Here is a 21142-nt window from a genome sequence, read left to right on the forward strand (position 1 = left end):
AGCGGTACCGTGGTCGCATGGTTTAAACAGTTTGATGAAAAGATGTAGGGTTCAAGCCCTTGCATTGCAATAATGTCCTTTGAGATAATTCCTCCTGCTTTTTTTCTTCACCGATATGAATGTTCAAGAGTGCCACTTGCGCATGGCCTTTTCAGGCAAAACATATACGATTGAGATTTTCTGTGAGGTCTTCATATGCTACTCGGCGATAAGCTTTATATGTAACTTTTTCTAATATTCCATTCGACACTAAATTCACCTTTAGTAGAATAATTTAAGCCTGGCTTGAAAACTGTTGTTTAGATACGTATATAAAATAAAAAGCCTTGGCATTAACATGCTCTGTCTTATATCAACAATTACGTCATCAGAGACAATACCCCAAAGATATTTATATCGTGTGGAAAAAGCATGATAATAATGACTTTTATAATTATTTTCTCTTACTCTACGATTTTAAAGACGTCGACATCAACAAGGAATAAACGTAGTTCAGAGAATCATCGACGTCGTTGGATATCCTGGTCTCCACCGGTAACATCACCCGACCCGACACCTATGGTCGTCGTGGAAGAAGACGGCTCAGCTATCTGCTCTACTGGTAAAACATTTTCATTCTTAAATCCATAAGTACGATTTTTACTTTATGAGAACTTACATGTAGAAGTATAATATTTTTTACAAGCATATATGTCGTTGTTAGCAAAGTTATTGGAATAAATCTTAATTTACCAAAAGTTGAGTTAACTGTTGGATATTGCAAAATATATTTTTGCATCTTTACGTTCATGCGATAATTTTTGGCCTACTTTGAGAAATATCACTTTTTGTAAGTAGGAAGAAACAATGCCATTCAAAGATGTTTTCTTTTCTTTTGAAAAGTCCAATGAAATCTGAACGAGCGGGTCCGGTCTTAACTTTAAATTTTTTAATAGGTTTGTGTCTCCTCTTGTCTCTCTGTTCCTCTATTATACATATCTCTCTTCTTTTTTTTTTCTCTCTCTCTCTCTTTCTATCTTCCTCTCTCTCTCTCTCTCTCTCTCTCCCTCTCTCCCTCTCTCTCCCTCTCTCTCTCTCCCTCTCTCTCCCTCTCTCCCTCTTTCTCTCTTTTTCTCTCAGTAATTGTTCTGTTCATGACTTCTTGATCCCTTACAGAGTTTGCATCACTATCTTGCGAGGAATTATGGGAGTCACGTCAGTCTGACATCGAAACTACATTGACCTTTGGCCTGATCGAGTCCATCAGTTTTCCCCCATGGTACAACACTGGTCAGTGGTGCCAGATGAGGATACATGTACCGGAAGGACAAATTATCAGGTTAGGAATGTGATCTTTGACCTATTGCTTGTCAAGTCGATGTCTCACCATTGAAAAGCAAGTTTAAATTGGGACAGGTAATCGCACTTTTGATTTCTTTTTGATTACCAATGGCCCTTTACTCCCAACTCAATATCATGATAGTATCCTCTTGTTATCATTGTCATGATTGCTCACAGGTATTACACCTCTATATCAAAGTAAGCCTAATTTAAATGCATACATTTCATATTATATTTGTTTAATTTGATTTTGATATTAATTTGTAGGTTTACCTTCCATGAGATGATCCTCAGACGTTCCAGCCAGTCTGCCGCCCTCTGTATGGATAACCTGAACATCACTGACCGCATCCCTAACCGAGGTTATCTGCTGCGTGGGTCGTACTGCGGTCATTTCCACGACTTGAAGGTCAAAACAAGGTCAAATGACGTCACACTACGATTGGAGATGGGTCCTCTGGAATCAGGCATGCCCAAGAAGCTGGGTTTCATTGCAACATATGACACACTGGGTAATATTCATCAGAAAACATTTATCTTTCACTTTCAGAGTGACCGCTTCCATATCTTTCCTTCCCCTTCTGTACCAGCTCTCTCTCTCTTTCTCTCTTTCATTCTCTCTCTCTCTCTCTCTTTCTCTCTCTCTTTCTATCTTTCATTCTCTCTCTCTCCCCCTCTCTCTCTATTTCTCTCCCTCTCTCTCTCTCTTTCTGTTTCTCCTTCTCTCTTTCTCACCCCCTCTCTGCTCCTCTCTAATGTTTTTATATATGTTGTTTGAATTCAAGGCTTATATTCCAATTTGTATCCAGCATACCATAAACACGAAATAGTTTTCAACTGTTATTCGCGATAAGACGAAGATTACATAATGAAAGGTTATTAACTTTAATACCTTCGTTGTATTTGCTTTTATTATTCCATCTTTAGCACTTTCTTGGCATTAAGATAATATTTTGGTGTTCAATTTTTTTTTAATTGGTAGATTGTTCACGCTCCTACGAGGAATGTGACCCGGGATGCGGTATCCAGGAACCCTTCACATCAGCGACAGGAAACTTCTCTCTGGAGAACTTTGGTGATTCTAACGCGGCCCCATTCTCTGTCTGTACCTGGACGATCACACTCCCCGAAGGTCATTTCATCTTCTTCAACTTCACCGAGTTCGATGTCAAGCGCGACGTCGAGTCCGGAGCTTGCGTCGACTCGGTTGAGATCTTTCCTACTGAGCATCGCTGGGATGAAGGACGATCGCGCCATGTGTTCTGTGGTCAGGGCGCCGCCTACGTTATGACCAACGTCTCATCTGTGACAGTGATTTTCCAGACTGGTTTGGACACCGGGTCCAGCGGATTTCAAGTGGTTTACGCATCAAAAGGTACATTGAATGAAATTCTAATGTCGTGAATATCACCTCTTCTTTGTCCTTCTATAAAGTACAATGGCTCGTATAAAAAGGTACTTGCTTCCAGTTTAGGACCATTCACTATGAATATGACAGACAAAGAAAGCGGACAAAATATACAGTTCCTCAGGTAGACAAAGGAACATCCCTTCACTGCTATTATGTAAAAAGGTGAATACGCATGTGACACCTGTTCTACACATTTTTACATAATAGCAGTGAAGGGATGTTCCTTTCTCTACCTGAGGAACTGTATATTTTGTCCGCTCTCTTTGTCAGTCATGTTCATAGTGATTGCCTCATGAATGTATGGCAACCTGTTCATATTCTATTTGCATTTTTATGTATTTTTCATTAATAAAAATTACAAAATGTGATGCATGAGTGGTATTTTGTTCATGACTCGCTACAGTTTCATATTTTTCTTGTATATATATAGATCGTCCTCTTGTGAATTCACTTTTCTTTGCTGTGTTAATATGGACTCTTATTTGATAAATTTTGGCAATATCTATCAATGACTGATGTTATTCCGTTACGTTTTTGTACAGCTGTACCTGGTTGCAATGTTGGAAACTACGGCACCACCAAGAGTGAAATCGCATGCAACCTAGACCACGCAGCCATAGCATCTACTAACTATCCATTACCATACCTTGTGAATGCACGTCCAAGATGGCGGATTACTAGCAGGCATGGGACCTTCATCCAACTTCGCTTCCACGACTTTGATATCGATTCGCCAGGCTCAAGGTATGGAAGGTCACTTTAGATACAACAGTCGCACCACCAAACCTACTCGAAACCGACTCAAAATGGTCAAAATCTTGGTTATTCGTTGTAATGTCGTAATGCTCTTTTTAATCCGGTCTATTGTCAGTCTCGTGACGGTCTCGGCTGTCATTTGTCGGTGTGACTAGGATTATGTTATCATTTAGATATTCATAAACAAACACAAATTGTTCAGGATATCGTCTACTGCAGTTTTAAGAAAATGATTGAAACACCGCATACACCAATTCTACAATAACACCAATGACAATTTAACACCAATTATTCAGTCGATAACAGAACAAATAACCACCAGTATAGAGCAAATGTTCATATTAATTTTTACTGAAAGTGGAATTGAAGAATTGTTCCCGCCTTTAACAAATTGCATATCTTAATCGCTATTGTCAGATGCGAAGGAGATACGCTGAGTATCTACGACGGTGCTACCGACATGACGAAATTGATTGATACATACTGCAACAACCATCCTCCTCCTGAAGTTGTAGAGGCAAGTTTCAACACCATGTTGCTGCAACTCAGATCGGATGGGAGTGGTAGCGGGAGGGGTTTCTATGCCGTCTACACCGGCTTGACATTTCAGGAGACCCTGAAGAACAGTCCGGTATCACCCACCGCAACACCAGGTGAAGGTACGGAAAGAACAAGGCAGACAAGATGAACAGTAGGGATGGTGTTAAAGAAATGGGAAAGAAAAAGAAGAAACAAGGAAGGCTTAGCCCCCCCCCCCCCAAAAAAAAAGAATGGTAAAACGAAACGAAAAAATAGCAGAATGAAGATAGTTATACATACGAAAATACTTCTAAAGTTATTTAGGATGTTCACTGTGCAATGATTAAGTAGAGTTGATTCACATGTGTTAGTAACTCTAGAACACTTATCATTGATTATTTTGTATTGAGGTATAGCTGAAATACTATATATGATGGAAGAATGTTGTGACCATCATGATTATGCAGAAACAACATCGTTGGGAAATGTAATCAAGCACGACAGTACCATATAATTTAGGGGGAAATACTGGCTTTTCCTTTCTTCCTTTATTTTTTGTTCTATTTTCCGTCTAATCTATTATTATTTTCCCCCTTTCTCCCTGTTCATCTTGTTGCACCCCAAGGAGGAGAGCTGGGTCACCCTGAGCCATCCGCTGCGTCATGCCCCGATGGATGGGAGATGTACTCTGGTAGTTGTTACGCGTTCCGTCAGACACAGACTGGAGTAAGATGGACTGATGCACATCGCATGTGTCAGGAGGAAGGAGCGCATCTTGTTAGTATTGGTAACATCGAGGAGATGCAATTCGTACACGTCCTGCTGACATCCAAGTGGTTTGCAGAGGGTCTCAGGACTTTCATAGGTCAGTTTAGCTACATTTTTTTGTATGTCTTCATAAGTTCTTGTGACAGTGGGATATACTGAAATGGGGATATAACAGATAAGATGGTACTTAAATGGAAATTATAAAATATATATAAGTATCGATATATTCAGTTTTCCTGTCTTCAATACAATAAACATTGAGGAGTGATTGCATTCTGGAAAACTACTTATTGGATATGTTCATCTAATATTAAAGGAATACAGATTATTGAGAACGTCCATCTGTGAACCAGCAAAAACTACTTGAGAAGCGATTTGGTTATGTTGAAACGCCTTTGCATATGTGGGGCCTAGTATTTGCTAGTGAATTTTAGCGAATAACTGTCATATAAGTGTCACATGGTAAAGCATTTCTAATCTTTTGGTTATATTTCATTGACAGGTTTGATATATCAACGTGATAAACACATCCACAGATGGGTAGATGACACCCCTCTTAGCTATGCTGATTGGTACATCCCTGACAGGTAAGAATTACGATCTCTCATCGAGGTCCAAATCGTTGAACAACCTTCTAAGAATCATTACCAAGACTCTTCAGTCCTGTCTAACATGCAGTTTAACTGCTGGGAAAATGCTTGTGATCACTTTTTTTACTCTCTTGAAATTATAGCACTTCATCTGCTTCCATGTGGTTAATTGTAGTACTGCTTCATTATTCATTAAAGGAACAGTGACTGGGGCCTGAGACAACCTAACGGTGGAGACCTGGAAGAGTGCGCCCTCATTGACCTGTTCAACCTTCACTCGATGAGTCAGTGGCATGATATACCTTGTGCGTCTAAGAGCGCTATGCAGATGGTGTGTGAAAAACCTGTTCGGACTGCTTCAGGTAATCCTTTATTTCCCTGTCTCCTAACCCCACCAAGCTATAAACCTCCTGTACAATGTATCCATCTTTCGTGGGAACAAGGATGAGGCTCTGACTGTTCTACATGTTTTTTTTTTCTATGGCACATGCTCCGGCCACAATTATCGCTCTCCGGTCAAAGTCGTAAACTAGGGCCTAGCATAATTCCGATCTTCAGCTCAGGACCCAGCACTCCATATAACCCTTACTCTAGTCCAAAGCTGAAACCTTATCAATATCCTAACTCTAGTATTGTATCTTTGACAAAGTAATTCCCTGAGCTAATGCCGCGGGAGAAAGAAATCGGATGGATGTTTATCGACTCATAACGTAATGATGGTGTGGCACACGCCCTGTGATCTGAGACCGGATAAATTATTATATGTATACGAGATTTAAAAAATAGTTATTTCTGTTCAATTCCAGATGTTGCCATGGTGTCCCGAAGACGTCTCGGACCTTACATTTCAAAGGGTAAGACATCAACAAATTAACATTTTTTATTTTTTAAAGTTTTTCATATTAAAAAAAAAAATAATGTCGTATTTGACCTGTACAAATTCTGTCTTGAATTTTTCATTTTGTCAGAGTGTAAATCAAACGCAGATCTGATTGGCTCATCGTGCGTGAGACTCCACCTACTTCAACGCAACAGCCGCACCCCTAACGTGACGTCAATTGAATGTCCTGAAGGCTCCACCTTCTTGAGCAACATCGGCCAATCAAAAGTCAGGCAGCTGATATTCTACGCGGAACACGTGTGGCCCTCGGCGAATGACGTCACTTCTATCTTACTGTCGAGGCTGCAGTCCTCCTTATGTCAGATTTTAGAGAGAAGTGAAACAAACGTCTTCGAGATGAAATGGGCCGATTGTTCCGATGAGCTGGAAGCCTTGATCTGTTCAACTTCACCTATAGGTACGGTATTTGCGAACTCATTGGTTTACAATCTGAACATCTATTTGTTATAGCTTATTAATTCTAGTTTGAACATTACAGGTTGTCATTTATTCGATTTATTCGATTACTTTAATACTGGCTGCATGGCAATTTTCTTAAAAATTAAACTTTTATTTAATACTTTGATTGTATTGTTTTCTATTTTCTGATTATTTTCTCATCAATTTTAATTATGAACAGATGAAATCCTGCCTCTTCAGTCACCGCTCATGTAAAGAAGCAGTGTTCAGTATCTATATCATTAAAGTTATCATTCTTCTTTTTTTTCTTCTTCATATTTAGAACCATCTGATAGTTGCCCTAATCAGCTGTTTCGTTGTGGATCGGGAGAGTGTATTCATAACGTATACGTATGTGACAAGCAACACGATTGCAGTGACGGAAGCGATGAAGATACGCTCTTATGTTTGCCTGGTATGTACAATCTTTCTAAGGCCGTGACGTAGATTTAACATTGACATGAAACCACACATTATATTTTTTGGATAATAAATGTCACTGTCCAGATGGTATGAGAGAGATATAAACATTATATCCGGCATTGTATGGGATGGGAATAAACGAACAATAAAATAATTGATTAAATTCGTAATTATTTTAAAGTCGGAAATATAATTTGAATGAGTTTAAACATTCAATATCCTTTATATGCATACTAATATAACGGGGTATTTAGTTCTATGAACGGGGTTCCTTGAATGATGTAGTGATCTTTAAAAGGAGATGCAGCCATAATCGAAATCGTGATTTTACTCTCTGTATCCTCTGTACCCTCTTATCAATGATATCGTTTTTTCCCATAGTAACCCAAATGACAACCTCGTCCCCGATCACTGTCAATGAAGAGGAGGAGATAACCTCATCACCATGCAGAACGAATTTCTTCCAATGTGGTTCAGGAGAATGCATCCCAGTATCTTTCTTTTGTGATTTCATCAAGCATTGTCAGGACGGGGCTGATGAAGAAAAGTGCAGTGAGTATGGCAATCGTTCGTCATTTTGTTTTGGTGTGTGCCTCAAATGAGATGTTTATTTACATTCACTCGACATCAAAATAAAGTTGTAATAAAAAATATAATTGACGTACAATGTTATCAACAAAAATCACATATTTTCTCAACTGTACAATATTTTGCTACTTTTCATCTAAAGTGCTTTTATTTTAAAGAGCTTTCCTTGAATTGTACGAGTGAGCTGATTTACAAATTCGTCGTCTTTGAGAAGACTTTCCAATACTTGCCGAATGGCTGAAGTGAGTTCAGCATCGGGCTCTACGGAAGTAGATTCTTGTGCCGGAGGGCTTCGTGGCTTGATCACGTGATCTCCCGATGCGTGAATTGGCGTCGGTTTACCAGGTTCCTTTGTACCGCCCGATACATCAGCGGGAGCTGATGGGCTCTCCAGGGCGCCTTTGGTAGTGACAAAGGTTGGATGTGTCCCGTTGTTTGCTGCAGCTTCTCGTCTTGGCTTTCCTGATCTTGTAGGCATTTTACTTGTAGGTCTAATTTCAGCTCCCAGACTGGTTGTATGCCAGATAAACAAGCTGGTGGTCCATGTAGCAATAAGCATTTCTTGATTTCAAGGTAATATTTCCATTTTAGTGTTGGAGAGAGGGAGATCATAACACGTCCGCTCATCACGCATGTCCTTAGGAGATAGATCTCCGGTGGTACTAGGAAGCAATAATCCAAGGTTATCGTTCAGGAATTAGTTCTCCAAGAATTTCATTGTTGCATCTCAGCGAGATGATGTTTTTTGGGTGATCGTGTTTATGATGGCTAATTCATTTAATCATCCTTGAGTTCGTACTATAGACTTATATGGAATCGGCTATGATAAACTAATATTTATCCATTCACTATAATCATTTTTTCTCTCAAGTGTTGTCTTTCTGATTATATTGCAGATTATCCACGGTGTTCAGACGACTCGTTTACCTGTGCTAACGGTCAATGCATACCAAACAGCCAGAGATGTGATCTTCTACCACAATGTATTGACGGCTCAGACGAAGAGACTTGCGGTAAGATATTATTTCCTTTGAAATTCAACTTCATATCGTATTATCATACATCATATATCATATCGTAAACTTAATTCATCCAGCTATGATCTCTTTCAATAAAATTCAAATATTTTATAGGTTTAATGGTACATAATTATACGTACAGTGGCTTTGCTATATAGAGGAAGATAGAAGAACGAGGGGAAAGGGGAGAAGGAAAGGGGAGCGGTAGGAAACTTTCCTTAAAAGTAATACAACGTTTTGGGAAATTTTGAAAATTGGGTGGATTGGGATTCTTTACAATTTTGATATTTGTGGATACCCCTGTGGATATATTATAAGCACTAGAAATTTTAGCCACAAAAACACTTCTGCTTTCGAGAAAAATTTAATATAACAATTTACTAGTGCTCCCGGTAAATTTTGATTTCAAATAGCGCCTACGACCGGACAATGGTAGCTGCGACCGTGAAAATCTCAGAATATGTAGTTGTGATATATAATTTCCAAACAGAAATAGCTAATCGGTCGATTTAGTCAAGTAACATTGTTTTATAGCTTAATTAATTTCTTAACCTTGAAAGGGAGCTATACAACACAAAGAGTTTAATACTTACAAGTTTATAGCTTTAGACTCGATTTCAACGGCGACAACGATCACCGAATATATTGTAGGATCGCATGCTTTTAATATGTTCATTTGAACCAAATTCATGACCCCATGCCAAAAATTTGTATTACCTTTAAAGATAATGCAACCCCTTCACACGCTCATCAATTGGCGTCCTTGATAATTTGAATTACACTTGTCCCCTTCCCCTTCTGACGCCAGAGCACACTATCAATAAATGGACCTACACTAGGCCACTAGTGCTTGTAAAATGGCGACTGGCCGAAACGCTCCTCAGGGAGTGGAGAATGTGCATACATTGTGTGCGGGTTAGCCTAAATCCGATGACCGGATCTGTAAAGCGCTTACACACATCGTTGCATCGATGTATTTGGCGCTATATAAAGGCGGAATATTGTTATTATTAAAAAAATTCTCTCTTAATCATGCAGAATCTTCATCAGTGGGTTTTCAATGCTACGATAGTACTTGGTTTCCTCTACGAATCTTGTGCGATGGAGTCAAAGATTGTCCAGGAAACAGCTGGGAAGACGAGCCTAACTATTGCCGTGAGTATCACGTGATCAGAAAAATTTGACCAATCACAAAGGAAAGCGGTAAATCAACCGTTAATCGAGCAGTTGTTAAAGAAAGTGGGATATTTGTCTTTTACACCAATCTCAGTTTTGTATTGCAGTTTTGTATGCCGTGAGTCATTTAAAGCTAAAGGCCAGTAATGGTAAAAATGCGGTTCAATTGTTTTGGGTGCAAAATATCCATTCAATATTGTTTAAATATTGCCTTCAGAGGTTTAGAAGGCAATACTAAAACCTAAATTCGCAAAAAAGCAGAAATATATGCCCAAATAATCATTATTGAAGTGCATTCGCAATATCTATCCAGGCCGGATCAATATGATAACTTACCAAATATCAATTAGTAGGCGGTTTCCCGGCAAAAAATGTGTATCATCACGTATTGGTCAAAACATATTCTTTCACATGATTGGTAATAAGAGCTTCCATCTCATTTTTTGAGAGGGGGCGTTTCCAAAACTGGTCTATACATTTAAGATATGTAGTTCATACCTTCACAAGTTATTCTAGACATTATATTCATGCCCTCTTTTATTAACATCTGTACTCATTATAGCGTTTGTCTTTCTATCAAACTAGAATTACTCTAATTAACTTTCTGAAATATCACAAATAACAGATAATTAAATGAAATCAATGTTATTAGATTGATTGTGAATATTACGCCAATGTGTAAAAATGTTCCGATATGCTTTTGGTCATTTATCTAGGCTTTAACTTGTCGAGTTTCGAGTGCACAAGTGAGTTCCAGATCCAATGTCACAACGGCGCATGCGCAGATCGGAAGACCACTTGTCTCTACGACTTTGATGAATACGGACTACAGATTGGCTGTCGTGACGTCACTCATCTTAGACACTGCGGTATGATACGTTAGATGAAACAGGTTTATTAATATTCATGCATACATTTGAAATACATAATTATATTTAAGCTGAAAAAACTGACCAAAATCGGAGACGGTGTTTAAATTATATTGTTCAAAACAATGAAATATTGATGCAGCGCTAACTTTTTTCATTTATAAACTTAGTGATATATATAGTTAGATCATACAATAAACTACCAAAGTTTTTGGAGATCAAATTTAAGCTATTAAAATCATCGACGCTTTAAAAATGATGAACTGGAATATAATTAACTCTAAATGAATCAAATTTCTTGAAAATATACTTTCCTTCCACCTTCTGCTGACATACAGAGGATTTCCAGTGCAGCTCATCCACGTTCAAGTGTCCGCATTCTTACTGTATACCACTGAGGCGCCGCTGTGATGGGTCACGTGATTGCCCGATAGGAGAGGACGAGATTGGCTGCGGTAAGTGTGACGTCATAAATATGCAAATCTTTCAATATAGCATAAGTTGGAATGAACAAGGGTTTGTTCGATAATTCACCTTCATCGGCTGAGCGATACTAGAAAGTAAAATATGTTATAGTAAATTTAGTTTGTATTACTTTATGCTCTTAAATGTCGACATCGTTAAATTGCTTTAAATTGCTTTAAATTGTTTAAACTCCCTTGACTTTCTCTTCTTCAGATAACTACACCTGTCCGTCAGGAAGTTACCGTTGTCATGGTGACAGCTTTTGTTTGAACCAGTCTCAAGTCTGTGACGGGATCAAGCAATGTCCAGATGGAGATGATGAGTTCTTCTGCGGTAAGCCTTGTCATCTTGAAGAATGGTTCATTCAATTTGACCAATTTGACATGAGAAACAAACCAGTTGTCAAATGATGGTAAATGTACAGGGAATATAAAACAATTTAAACCGGCTGTATTGACAAAAATCCGGTGTGATCATAACGTCAGTGTACTTAAGATTATTTTGTGTACAACAAACAGAATACCATCAATTTTCAAACTGCAAGTAATCTTTGTTTTGAATCCCACATAAACTTTCTACAGCATTGATTAAGAAAAACAAGAGTCCACTGCTGTCTTGGTCGTGTTTTTTGTTATTAATATTTTAAATTTGTTTACATTCACAAATATTTAAAAGGTTTACAATATCCATATATAATTAAAAGATTATCTAACAACATTTTTTTTCAATTGCAGGAAAACCATGTCCAAGTGGCTGTCAATGTACCGGTCTTGCATACTCCTGTTCGGAGAACACTGAATGGACGTTCGAATCGGCGAGAGCTATTCCAGTAAATACGAGGACTTTGTAAGCATCTATCAATCAAAGTTGCATGAAATCCAATAATCTTATTTTCTGATACAAAGCACGACTGAATGAAAACACAAAATGTATTCTACTGCGAACATTAAAGTTTTGTTCGTGACAGATTTGGGCCTAAAAATTAGTCGGATAGTTTAACCACATCTGAAATGCTTGGAGGCTATCGAGAATTAGCAATTCCTTGAAATTTAGGTCTTTCAGGGTTCGGCTTTTTTCACTATGCTTAATAACATGGAGGACGACTATCTCTGACTATCCTAGCATTTAATAACCTTTATATCGAAATCCATGAAATGTTTACTTTTGATAAGCAATCTTTTTACACAACCTTCGCGTTGATTATATCTGTCTTCAACGAATATATCGCATGGTTTGATGAAATGTCTTCCTGTTTCAAATTAAGTAAGAGTTAGCTACTGCAATGCTGAGCAAAGAGAAATTCAAACAAATATTATTCTAAATAGAGGAATAATACCAACAGAATACAGATATAAAATGGTATTTATGTATATATTCTTTCATTTATTCGTACAGGAATCTAAGCGGTGTAGCTTTGAGTGAGAGGAGAAAAAGAAGATCCATTCCAGACAATCTGACGCTGGACGAGGCTCTTCATATTGATTTTAGGGAGTTCAAACTACTCGCTGAACTGTGAGTAGAATGATTTAATTACAGGAAATGAAAAAAAAACGAACCTACTGATTTCTGCATTTGCATTCGTTCTGATTGTTATAAGACGTTTTAGATTAAATTTATCTTATAGTACCAACTAGTAATAATAGATTTTTATCCTCACCATCTTTTAGAAAAAGTTGTATTCCTGCAACAGTCTTATGAAAGGCGCAATGGACAACAATATTCGTGGTAACTGAGTGTTTATATGCGACTGCATTTATCGTTAAAATTTGCTCATATTTTGTATAGTCAATCAGTTAATATCATTGTAAACGTCGTACTACCCTTTCGGGATTCGTCATCCTCATGATTTTTATTACGAACCTCATAGATACCCACCAACCCCATCTATTGTTTGACCATTATTTTCTGGTCAACTCTGTACAATGTAAACGTGGTTTTCTTTTCTTATTTCAGAGATGTATCGAATAATGAAATTGAAGTGATCAACCCTGGGTCGTTTTCTTCTTTGATAAATCTTTACAAACTGTGAGTATGCATGTTTTAGACGAACCAGGGCCCTGTTTAAAAAAACATAATATCAATAACAAGTTACAATAACTGTTAAAAAGCTACTGATTGGCCGGGAGTAAATTTCTTATAGAATTTTAACATATCATATTAATGATAACAAGTTTTATGAAACATGGCCTTGTTGTAACATTTGAGTCTTCTGACTCTAATGGTTACTTTTAAGTATCTGTTTTAAACTCATTTATCTACCCTATGTGGCGTTTTAATAACGAATCAGAATAGTTTTTAGTAAACATGTATAATTATGTAACAAAATGTTGGAACACTATAGGAGGATGACTCCAGAAACAGACCTGACCATGCTATTACATATTTCGTCTTTCACGTGTTTCTATTACAGGATCCTGGCGAGGAACAGAATCAGATACCTCCATAATCGCACATTTGACGGACTTTCACGACTTATTCATTTGTAAGTACATCGTACCTCTTGAACAATTTTTATTTTGTTACTACTATTAATAAGGATATACTACTTCGCGGTCGAATAGTCTAATAGTGATATAGACTAGAAAATAAGTATTAAAATCCACTGGCTAGATGTTACTAGTCGCATAGACAATTAGTATAACAAAATACTTTTAAACTGTCGCTAAATATTCCGCGCCAAAAATCGCTGAACCTCATAAATGAATTTCAAAATGCAACTGAATATGGAGTGAATAGTACAACATAATTATATAACACTCATATCTTTTTCAGTATTCATTTAAAATGTTCAAATATAATGGAATGTCATTTATGTTGAAAACCACATACGCTTGTATATAGTATATTTGCTAATTATTTTACGATTCCCTTTACTTCCACGCAGAGACCTGAGTGGCAACCCTCTGGCTTTTATTGAACCTGGGACCTTCTTTAATCTGGACACCATACCTATACTGTGAGTTCAATATCAACATCTCGACCCTGTCTTATAAATAGTTGATATTAATAGCAACTAATTTGCTATTGATAGCAATCACAACCATTTACGTAAGACATACATTGTAGGAGACAGCGAACTGGTGATTGATTGGAGGATTGCGATTGATTTGGATCAATCGCAAGTCCTCTTTTTATTAAGACGGGGCCCTGATGTCGCTGATTGATATACTGAATCGTTATTGCTCTATTCCTTCGTACTCATTAACATTGATTTTACTTTCTAAACAAGAAATGCTATGAAAAGAATTATATGATATAAATAATGTCACATTTTTATATATATTCGAATGTTTAAATGATTTGAAATGAATGTGCACATTGTAAATTTAATTTTAAATTTGTCTAGAATGTGCTCTATTTGTTATTGCCTCTTATAGAATATTTTCATCGAGATTTCTAAAAATGATTTGCGATCATGAGCTAATATGTTGTCCTCTAAAATGCACACAACGCAATCGATTAACATGTTTATACATTTCTTCATAACTTTCAGAAATCTCTCGGCTCTTGAAATTGGAACACTTCAACGTCGCTCATTCGAAGGTCTAACAAATTTACGACACATGTAAGTATACATCTCTTTTCAAGGACGTCAGGCTATATACATGTGAACACTTATCAGTCCAGGGGGGTGTTTCATAAAGAGTTCGTAAAGTTACGCATGACTGTACGAACGACTTGTATATGAAGTGCCAGATAGGATGCCCAAAGTTTTTTCTGATATTTCCAATAACCTCAATTAAATTATGGCAAACAAAATATAATTTGCATTAAAAATGGTTGTTATAATAAGAATGTTAATCTACATCTGCACAGTTCAACTTAATAAATAATAATCAATAATGATTGAGCATCCCATTTGGCTTTTCATATACAAGTCGTTCGTAAAGTCATGCGTAACTTTACGAACAGCTTTATGAAACACCCCCCCCCCCCAGATGCAGATATACTTTGCTTGATGTTTCATCTTTCATACCTTACTGAGCACTAAAATATTCTTATCTTACATTTATTTGTTGTTTATGCTATACACGTTAATTTGTAATCAAGCATTAATTGCTTTTATTTAAATCCAACAGATCGCTGCAGAATAACCCTCTCAGTCGAATAGAAACAGGAGCTTTTCTTCTACTTAATACAACAGAGTCAATGTAAGAATTTTCACGAAACTATTCAGATCCATTGATGATTGGATTTCTAGTATAATACATGCACATTTAATAATATTTATGTTTATAGTTAACTTGTCACCTTTGACTAGTTATTGGATGAAAAATTATATTTTTAGTTGATTGTTGGTTCGGTTTGTAGGAGTATACACCATTCATATTCTTTAATAAGAATAAGAGCCTCGAACAGGGATAAAGAGATCCGCAAACAGCTCTAGGTGAATGGATGATTCGATGAATTTGCTTTGAGCATTTCAGAGAGCCGAATTCATATAACTATTTATTTATTACATATGAATACTTGCGTTACGTCACATGCTACGAAACGCATCAAAAATATGAGCATAGTTCAAAACACGAGAACATTATTATGTATATAATAAAATGATTTACAACCCGAAGCCGAAGTAAGATGAAAACCTATCATATTTGTTTAATGAAAAGGGATAGCATGATATTGATGTTGTTTATAGTATGTTTGGTTTTTAAAGAACAGAGTAGTTCTTCAAGTTAACTTAGTCAATACCAAAACCGACATTGGTGCTTGTGTATTATTAAAACGGAAAATTCTGATAGCATGTTCTCATTCATGTCTATATAACTCATTTGATTTTACAGTGACATCAGAGGATGTGAGGTCGATTCATTTCATCGGGATGTCTTCCAGGGTCTTGGAGGATTGAAAACACTGTAAGTTATGGTTTAATCATTGTACTGTAATTTAGAATCACAACAATGTTAGTGCACCGTGTAGATGTGGACAATTAATTATACAAATCAGTTAGATATAAAGACAATCTTCGGGAGTCTCTATCTTCAATAAATGAAAACAAGACAGATGTGTAAAATACTAGTTGGAAATAAGTTCGACATAGGTTCAAAGCATGTTACTCATAGCTTAAAAATAAGCGTTGGGTTCGCTAGACATTAACTCAACGTACGTCGACTTATGAGTAACATTACTTACAAGTATTAAACGTGTGTCAATGTAGATTATGCGTATGCAGGACGTTTGAGTCATACGCTGGCATACGTCGACAATGTTGTACGCACAACATTTTTCGACGACCTCGCCGTACTACGACGTATACCAGCGTGCTTCAGCTTGCTATTAACTTACCCATAACTTATTCCACGTACATGTACGCCAGCATATTCGCCAACTTTTTTTCATACGTCGGCATACGCTAGCTAAATCGACAAGGTGTGACAGGGTCATAACACCAGGAGCTATATAGTTGTCACAGTTACTGTGTCAGAATTTAGTTGGTATCGTCACATCCAAAGGTTGATGAGTAATTATCCTACATAGGTGATGTTGTAGGGGAATATTAAGGACGTTTAGATTTACACGACGAGAACGTGGACATCCTTTTAAGGTAATGTGACGTCCTTTTAAGGCACGGCCGGGCACGGCCCAGTACCTTAACACCTACGGAGGACATACTGTGTATGATCGAATCTCTTCGCTTAACACAGTGTCACACGCGGCAGTCCACGCTCTCGTCGTGTAAATCTAAAGTCCCTAATGTCCATGTTGTTCAGTTGTAGTTTTTCGGGTGACGATTACTCTCTATAACTCGTGTAAGGATTCCTTACCTTATGGACAAGCTTGAAGATTCAATTAATACTATTTTCAACCTTTTTCTTTTATTTTACATCGTCATCCCAGATACACAGACGAGTATGTCTTCTGTTGTTTAGTCTCATCCAGCACGAGCTGCGTAGCTCCGGTCGATCAGTTCTCCAACTGCCAAGACTTGATGAGAAACAAGTTCCTTCGAGTGGCCATCTGGTTACTTGGACTCAGCGCCTTGGTCGGTAACGCTTTCGTCATGACTTGGCGGTGGAGGACGAGGCATAAGGAACCGACGAAGAGAGTTCAGACATTCCTCATCCTTAACCTCGCCTTCAGCGACCTTCTCATGGGGTTGTATATGATCATCATCGGCAGCGCTGATATGTATTACAGAGAGGTGCGTTCTTATTTACTTTCTGAACGCTAATGGCTCAATCAATATTCCATAACCATTACAAATGTGTTTGATCCATTGTGGAACATTGATCAAGTGAGAGGCGAATTAGAAAGGAAAAGTCGTGACACCTTCCCTCTTGAATTGCTAGAGTATAAATTTGTCTAGAATATTGGAAATGTTGATGAAATAATTCGTCGAAGCAATAAGTTACAGTACAAAAAAGTCATACTCTTTGCATGAGTTTTTCTTTCTCGACAGCTTGACCCACTAAGTAGGAAATATGAAGTGACGTTGCATTCTGTAACTTTCTTAAACTGATTGTAATTCGTTAGATTCAAATTTTGTAGCGTTTCACTATCCTGGCGGTCGCTGAAATCCTTCTTTTTACAAAGGCCCTGACGGTATCATTTTTATTTTCGAATTTGCAGGAGTACATGATTCACAAAGAGAAGTGGCAATCAAGTTCTATGTGTCAGCTAGCTGGCTTTCTTTCTGTACTCAGCTCAGAAGCCTCCGTCTTCCTCGTTACTCTCATTTCCATGGATCGATTCCTGGGCGTCGTCTTCCCCTTCAGTCGTTTCCGATTCCACACCAAGTCCGTGCGAATCAACGTCCTCATCGCCTGGTTACTCGCCTTCATCCTCAGTCTCCTACCCATCTGCCTCCGCTCAGCCTTCGGGAATCGCTTCTATGGACGGTCCAGCGTGTGTCTTGCACTACCGCTAACCGCCGAAAGGCCTCCAGGTTGGGGATACTCGGTGGCGCTCTTCATAGGCTTCAACTTCATGTCGTTCTTCATCATCTTCTGTTGCTATACGGTGATGTTTGTGGCGATACGTAGAGCCTCGAAGCAGTGTACGAGACAGAGAGAACGCGCAGAGGAAATCAAAATGGCGACCAAGATGGCGGTGATCGTAGGGACTGATTTCTGTTGTTGGATGCCTATCATCATCATGGCCTTGCTCTCGTTAAGCGGTGCTGTAGATATACCTCAGGTAGCATGCCAATTGTTTTGTATCTCGATAACATAAATACGCCTTAACGTTATAGGACAAATATGTAATAAATAATCTATATCCCATAGTTTATGTTATGGGCCAAATTTATTCTTTTTACATTTTTCTTTTAAATGTGGTTTGGGTGGAATTTGATTCTCCTGTCTATATCGTGAGGAGATGCGAAAAGATTAATTAATTAATTGTTGCATAAAACTGTAGTACCTACAGTAGGTCCAACCGATGACTCGAAGCCTTCAGATCCTAAGGGGCATGCCAGGGAGAGAATTTTTGTGTAGCAAAGATTCCTATACATGTTATCTCACTCCTGACGCCACTTAGATGGCTTAGTGTCTTGATACATTCAACCAACAAACGAATCGCATTATTACGTATTAATATTTCATACGTTTCCCCGTTTTTTCTTCAGGAAATGTACGCGTGGGTGGCGGTGTTTATCTTGCCCGTGAATTCAGCAGCAAACCCTTACCTCTACACCATCTCAACCCTGGAACGTAACCGGGAGAAGAGTAAGGGAAATCCCCCTACGCACAGCACGTGGAAGAGCGAGTGCACGCGAGAGCTGAGTGTGGGAGATCTTGAGATGGTTCGCTTTGTTCGGCGGGACAGCGGGGCTCCTAAAGGTGCCGTTATGTCTTGCCATAGCTGTCACCCCATATTATTCCCGCGTGTGTGTTTCTGGTATCATGGTTAAGACGCTATTTAATATATAATCTCCAACCGTTGATGATTCTAAAAAGATGCATCGTTTATAAAAAAAAACAAAAAACATCAAGACACTGTATATCAATTGTCATATGTTCGCCCGCGCCCATGATATGCGAATTTAAATCATGCGAAATTATACCATGATTGTATGTTTGTGGCGTGCTGTTGAATGTACATTGTATCATTATTTAGATATGATTGCAAGTTAGTTGTCTGTAGAAGAATGGAATACATATCACACAAAAATATAGAATCATGCTGTAATCACCATATGCACCTGCACCGCTTACAATCCTTACATCGTTGTTGACCCGGATATAAAGGTAAAATCTGGACCTTATTGTCCTATATACACCACGCTCCAGCTTCATAAATAATCTCCATACCTCACATGGTTGGCGGTGTCTGTCTGATCCCTATGTGAAAATTGGACAATCGTGAAGAACTCGACGAACTTCATTCAACGATGCGTTTGCACTTATCCGAAAGGGCGCCCCCTGTCTCGCCGGGTGTCAGCGACCCAAGATCATAGGGGCTCATTAAGCTGCATGACAACCATGTGTACACGTGTGACTGGGCTGAATTGTCTACATTTGATTGTGCATGAATTCTTACGAAATTTGTTAAATAGTGACCGATTGTGCTTGATGGTGAACGATGGTGTTTAACGAAAACAAGGAAAATTCAACCGGGCAAAATAATGTCGTCATTACATTCATATATATCTGGAAGCAAATTTGAAAAGTTTGGTTGAATCCCGCCCACCTCATTCTGGAATTTATCCTATTTATCCATCATTAACAAAAGGTAATAAAAAAAACCTTCTTAATTTAAAGTAATTTATGTAAATAATCTAATCAAAACTGTAAGTGGCATTCATTTATTGTAAAGAGGATATTTAATTCATGGAATGGTTGTTTGACTTTGAACAAATATACATATTATGCGTCCTATGTTGGAAAATATGACAGCATGTTAGACAAAATGTGAATGCAATATTATATAAGAATGTACGCAATTGAGTATCATTTTTCTGTTTTGATTTTGATTATTTGTAATTGAAATATCACTGCACAGTAGTAAATAACGTGATAGCACACAAAAATAAATAGAAAGGATAGTTTTGATGGACCGCTGCCGAACAACGTCTTCAGAATCTTGTAGGGTTACTTGCATCAATCTTGTGCATGGAATGAAAGTAAATGTGTATCAAACTGCGATATGTATACAGGTACTTATAATATCTAGAAGATGAAGACAAAATATTAACAGTTTAGTTAGATATGGATTATGTAATATATGCATCCTCCAGTGCCTTGTCCCTAGCCTCGGATAGGATTCCAAATCATTGATCTCTTAGAGCATATACAGTACTTACTAGCAATAACATGGCCTACACTATTACGTTCAAGTTTAAAAAAAATGGCAATATTCATTTTGGTTTAAAGTGTGGCAAGAGGGAACCTTGACGTGGAAGAATTAACAACTTTTATTTGTCCATAACGAAAGTTATTTTCTTTTTCAATTTTTTAATCAGAGTTCGTCAAAGTCAGATAGTATAATTTTTGTTAGAGCTCAATGACCGGGTTTTTTAAGAAGATAATCTATTTCGATCAAATACTTTTTTCTCTCTTTTAGCTGCAGGCAGCGATCTCGCTAGTCCATTCGTCAGGTCGATAAACCTCGACTTGTCGGAAAATCGTGTCATGCCTGTAGTCAGCAGTCGATGTCGGACCTTCACATTAGCGCACTATCTCGCTACACCCAGTCTTTATCTATCCGAAGTCGATGTGATGGTGATCGAACGCGACATCGGGCGGGCTCTCGAGTTCCTTCATCGGAATGGATACGTACACGGTCGGGTTACGGAGGATTACATTCTGGTTGATAAGGTATGATGGCAATGATAATGATGATGATATGATGATGATGATTCTAATGATCATTGTGATGATTATGATGATGCTTATTATTATCTTGATGATGATGACGATGGTGATGGTAATAGCTATAATAATAGGGGTGCTTGT

At 37.9% G+C, this 21142-nt stretch overlaps 1 protein-coding gene across 2 annotated transcripts in view; it reads left to right on the plus strand.

Annotated features, from left to right (window-relative positions):
- LOC105445770 overlaps positions 1–21142 on the plus strand; it is a 72805-nt gene that overhangs the window by 35990 nt on the left and 15673 nt on the right. Inside the window, exons 21-50 of one of the 2 annotated variants that reach the window (XM_030995298.1) lie at positions 463–601; positions 1156–1318; positions 1588–1832; positions 2303–2695; positions 3274–3475; positions 3905–4146; positions 4632–4871; positions 5277–5361; positions 5563–5726; positions 6171–6218; positions 6333–6662; positions 6987–7118; positions 7508–7678; positions 8611–8727; positions 9772–9888; positions 10626–10778; positions 11117–11233; positions 11457–11576; positions 11978–12089; positions 12639–12755; positions 13197–13268; positions 13654–13725; positions 14128–14199; positions 14737–14808; positions 15323–15394; positions 16031–16102; positions 17085–17388; positions 17817–18383; positions 18814–19027; positions 20751–21004. In XM_030995298.1, coding sequence (XP_030851158.1) covers positions 463–601; positions 1156–1318; positions 1588–1832; positions 2303–2695; positions 3274–3475; positions 3905–4146; positions 4632–4871; positions 5277–5361; positions 5563–5726; positions 6171–6218; positions 6333–6662; positions 6987–7118; positions 7508–7678; positions 8611–8727; positions 9772–9888; positions 10626–10778; positions 11117–11233; positions 11457–11576; positions 11978–12089; positions 12639–12755; positions 13197–13268; positions 13654–13725; positions 14128–14199; positions 14737–14808; positions 15323–15394; positions 16031–16102; positions 17085–17388; positions 17817–18383; positions 18814–19027; positions 20751–21004 — 5178 coding nt within the window. The remainder of the gene's footprint in view (positions 1–462; positions 602–1155; positions 1319–1587; positions 1833–2302; positions 2696–3273; positions 3476–3904; positions 4147–4631; positions 4872–5276; positions 5362–5562; positions 5727–6170; positions 6219–6332; positions 6663–6986; positions 7119–7507; positions 7679–8610; positions 8728–9771; positions 9889–10625; positions 10779–11116; positions 11234–11456; positions 11577–11977; positions 12090–12638; positions 12756–13196; positions 13269–13653; positions 13726–14127; positions 14200–14736; positions 14809–15322; positions 15395–16030; positions 16103–17084; positions 17389–17816; positions 18384–18813; positions 19028–20750; positions 21005–21142) is intronic. The other variant, XM_030995300.1, reaches the window with a different exon arrangement.

The sequence above is a fragment of the Strongylocentrotus purpuratus genome, unplaced genomic scaffold, assembly GCF_000002235.5.
Source record: "Strongylocentrotus purpuratus isolate Spur 01 unplaced genomic scaffold, Spur_5.0 spur5_scaffold_21, whole genome shotgun sequence".
Classification (NCBI taxonomy): Eukaryota; Metazoa; Echinodermata; class Echinoidea; order Camarodonta; family Strongylocentrotidae; genus Strongylocentrotus; species Strongylocentrotus purpuratus.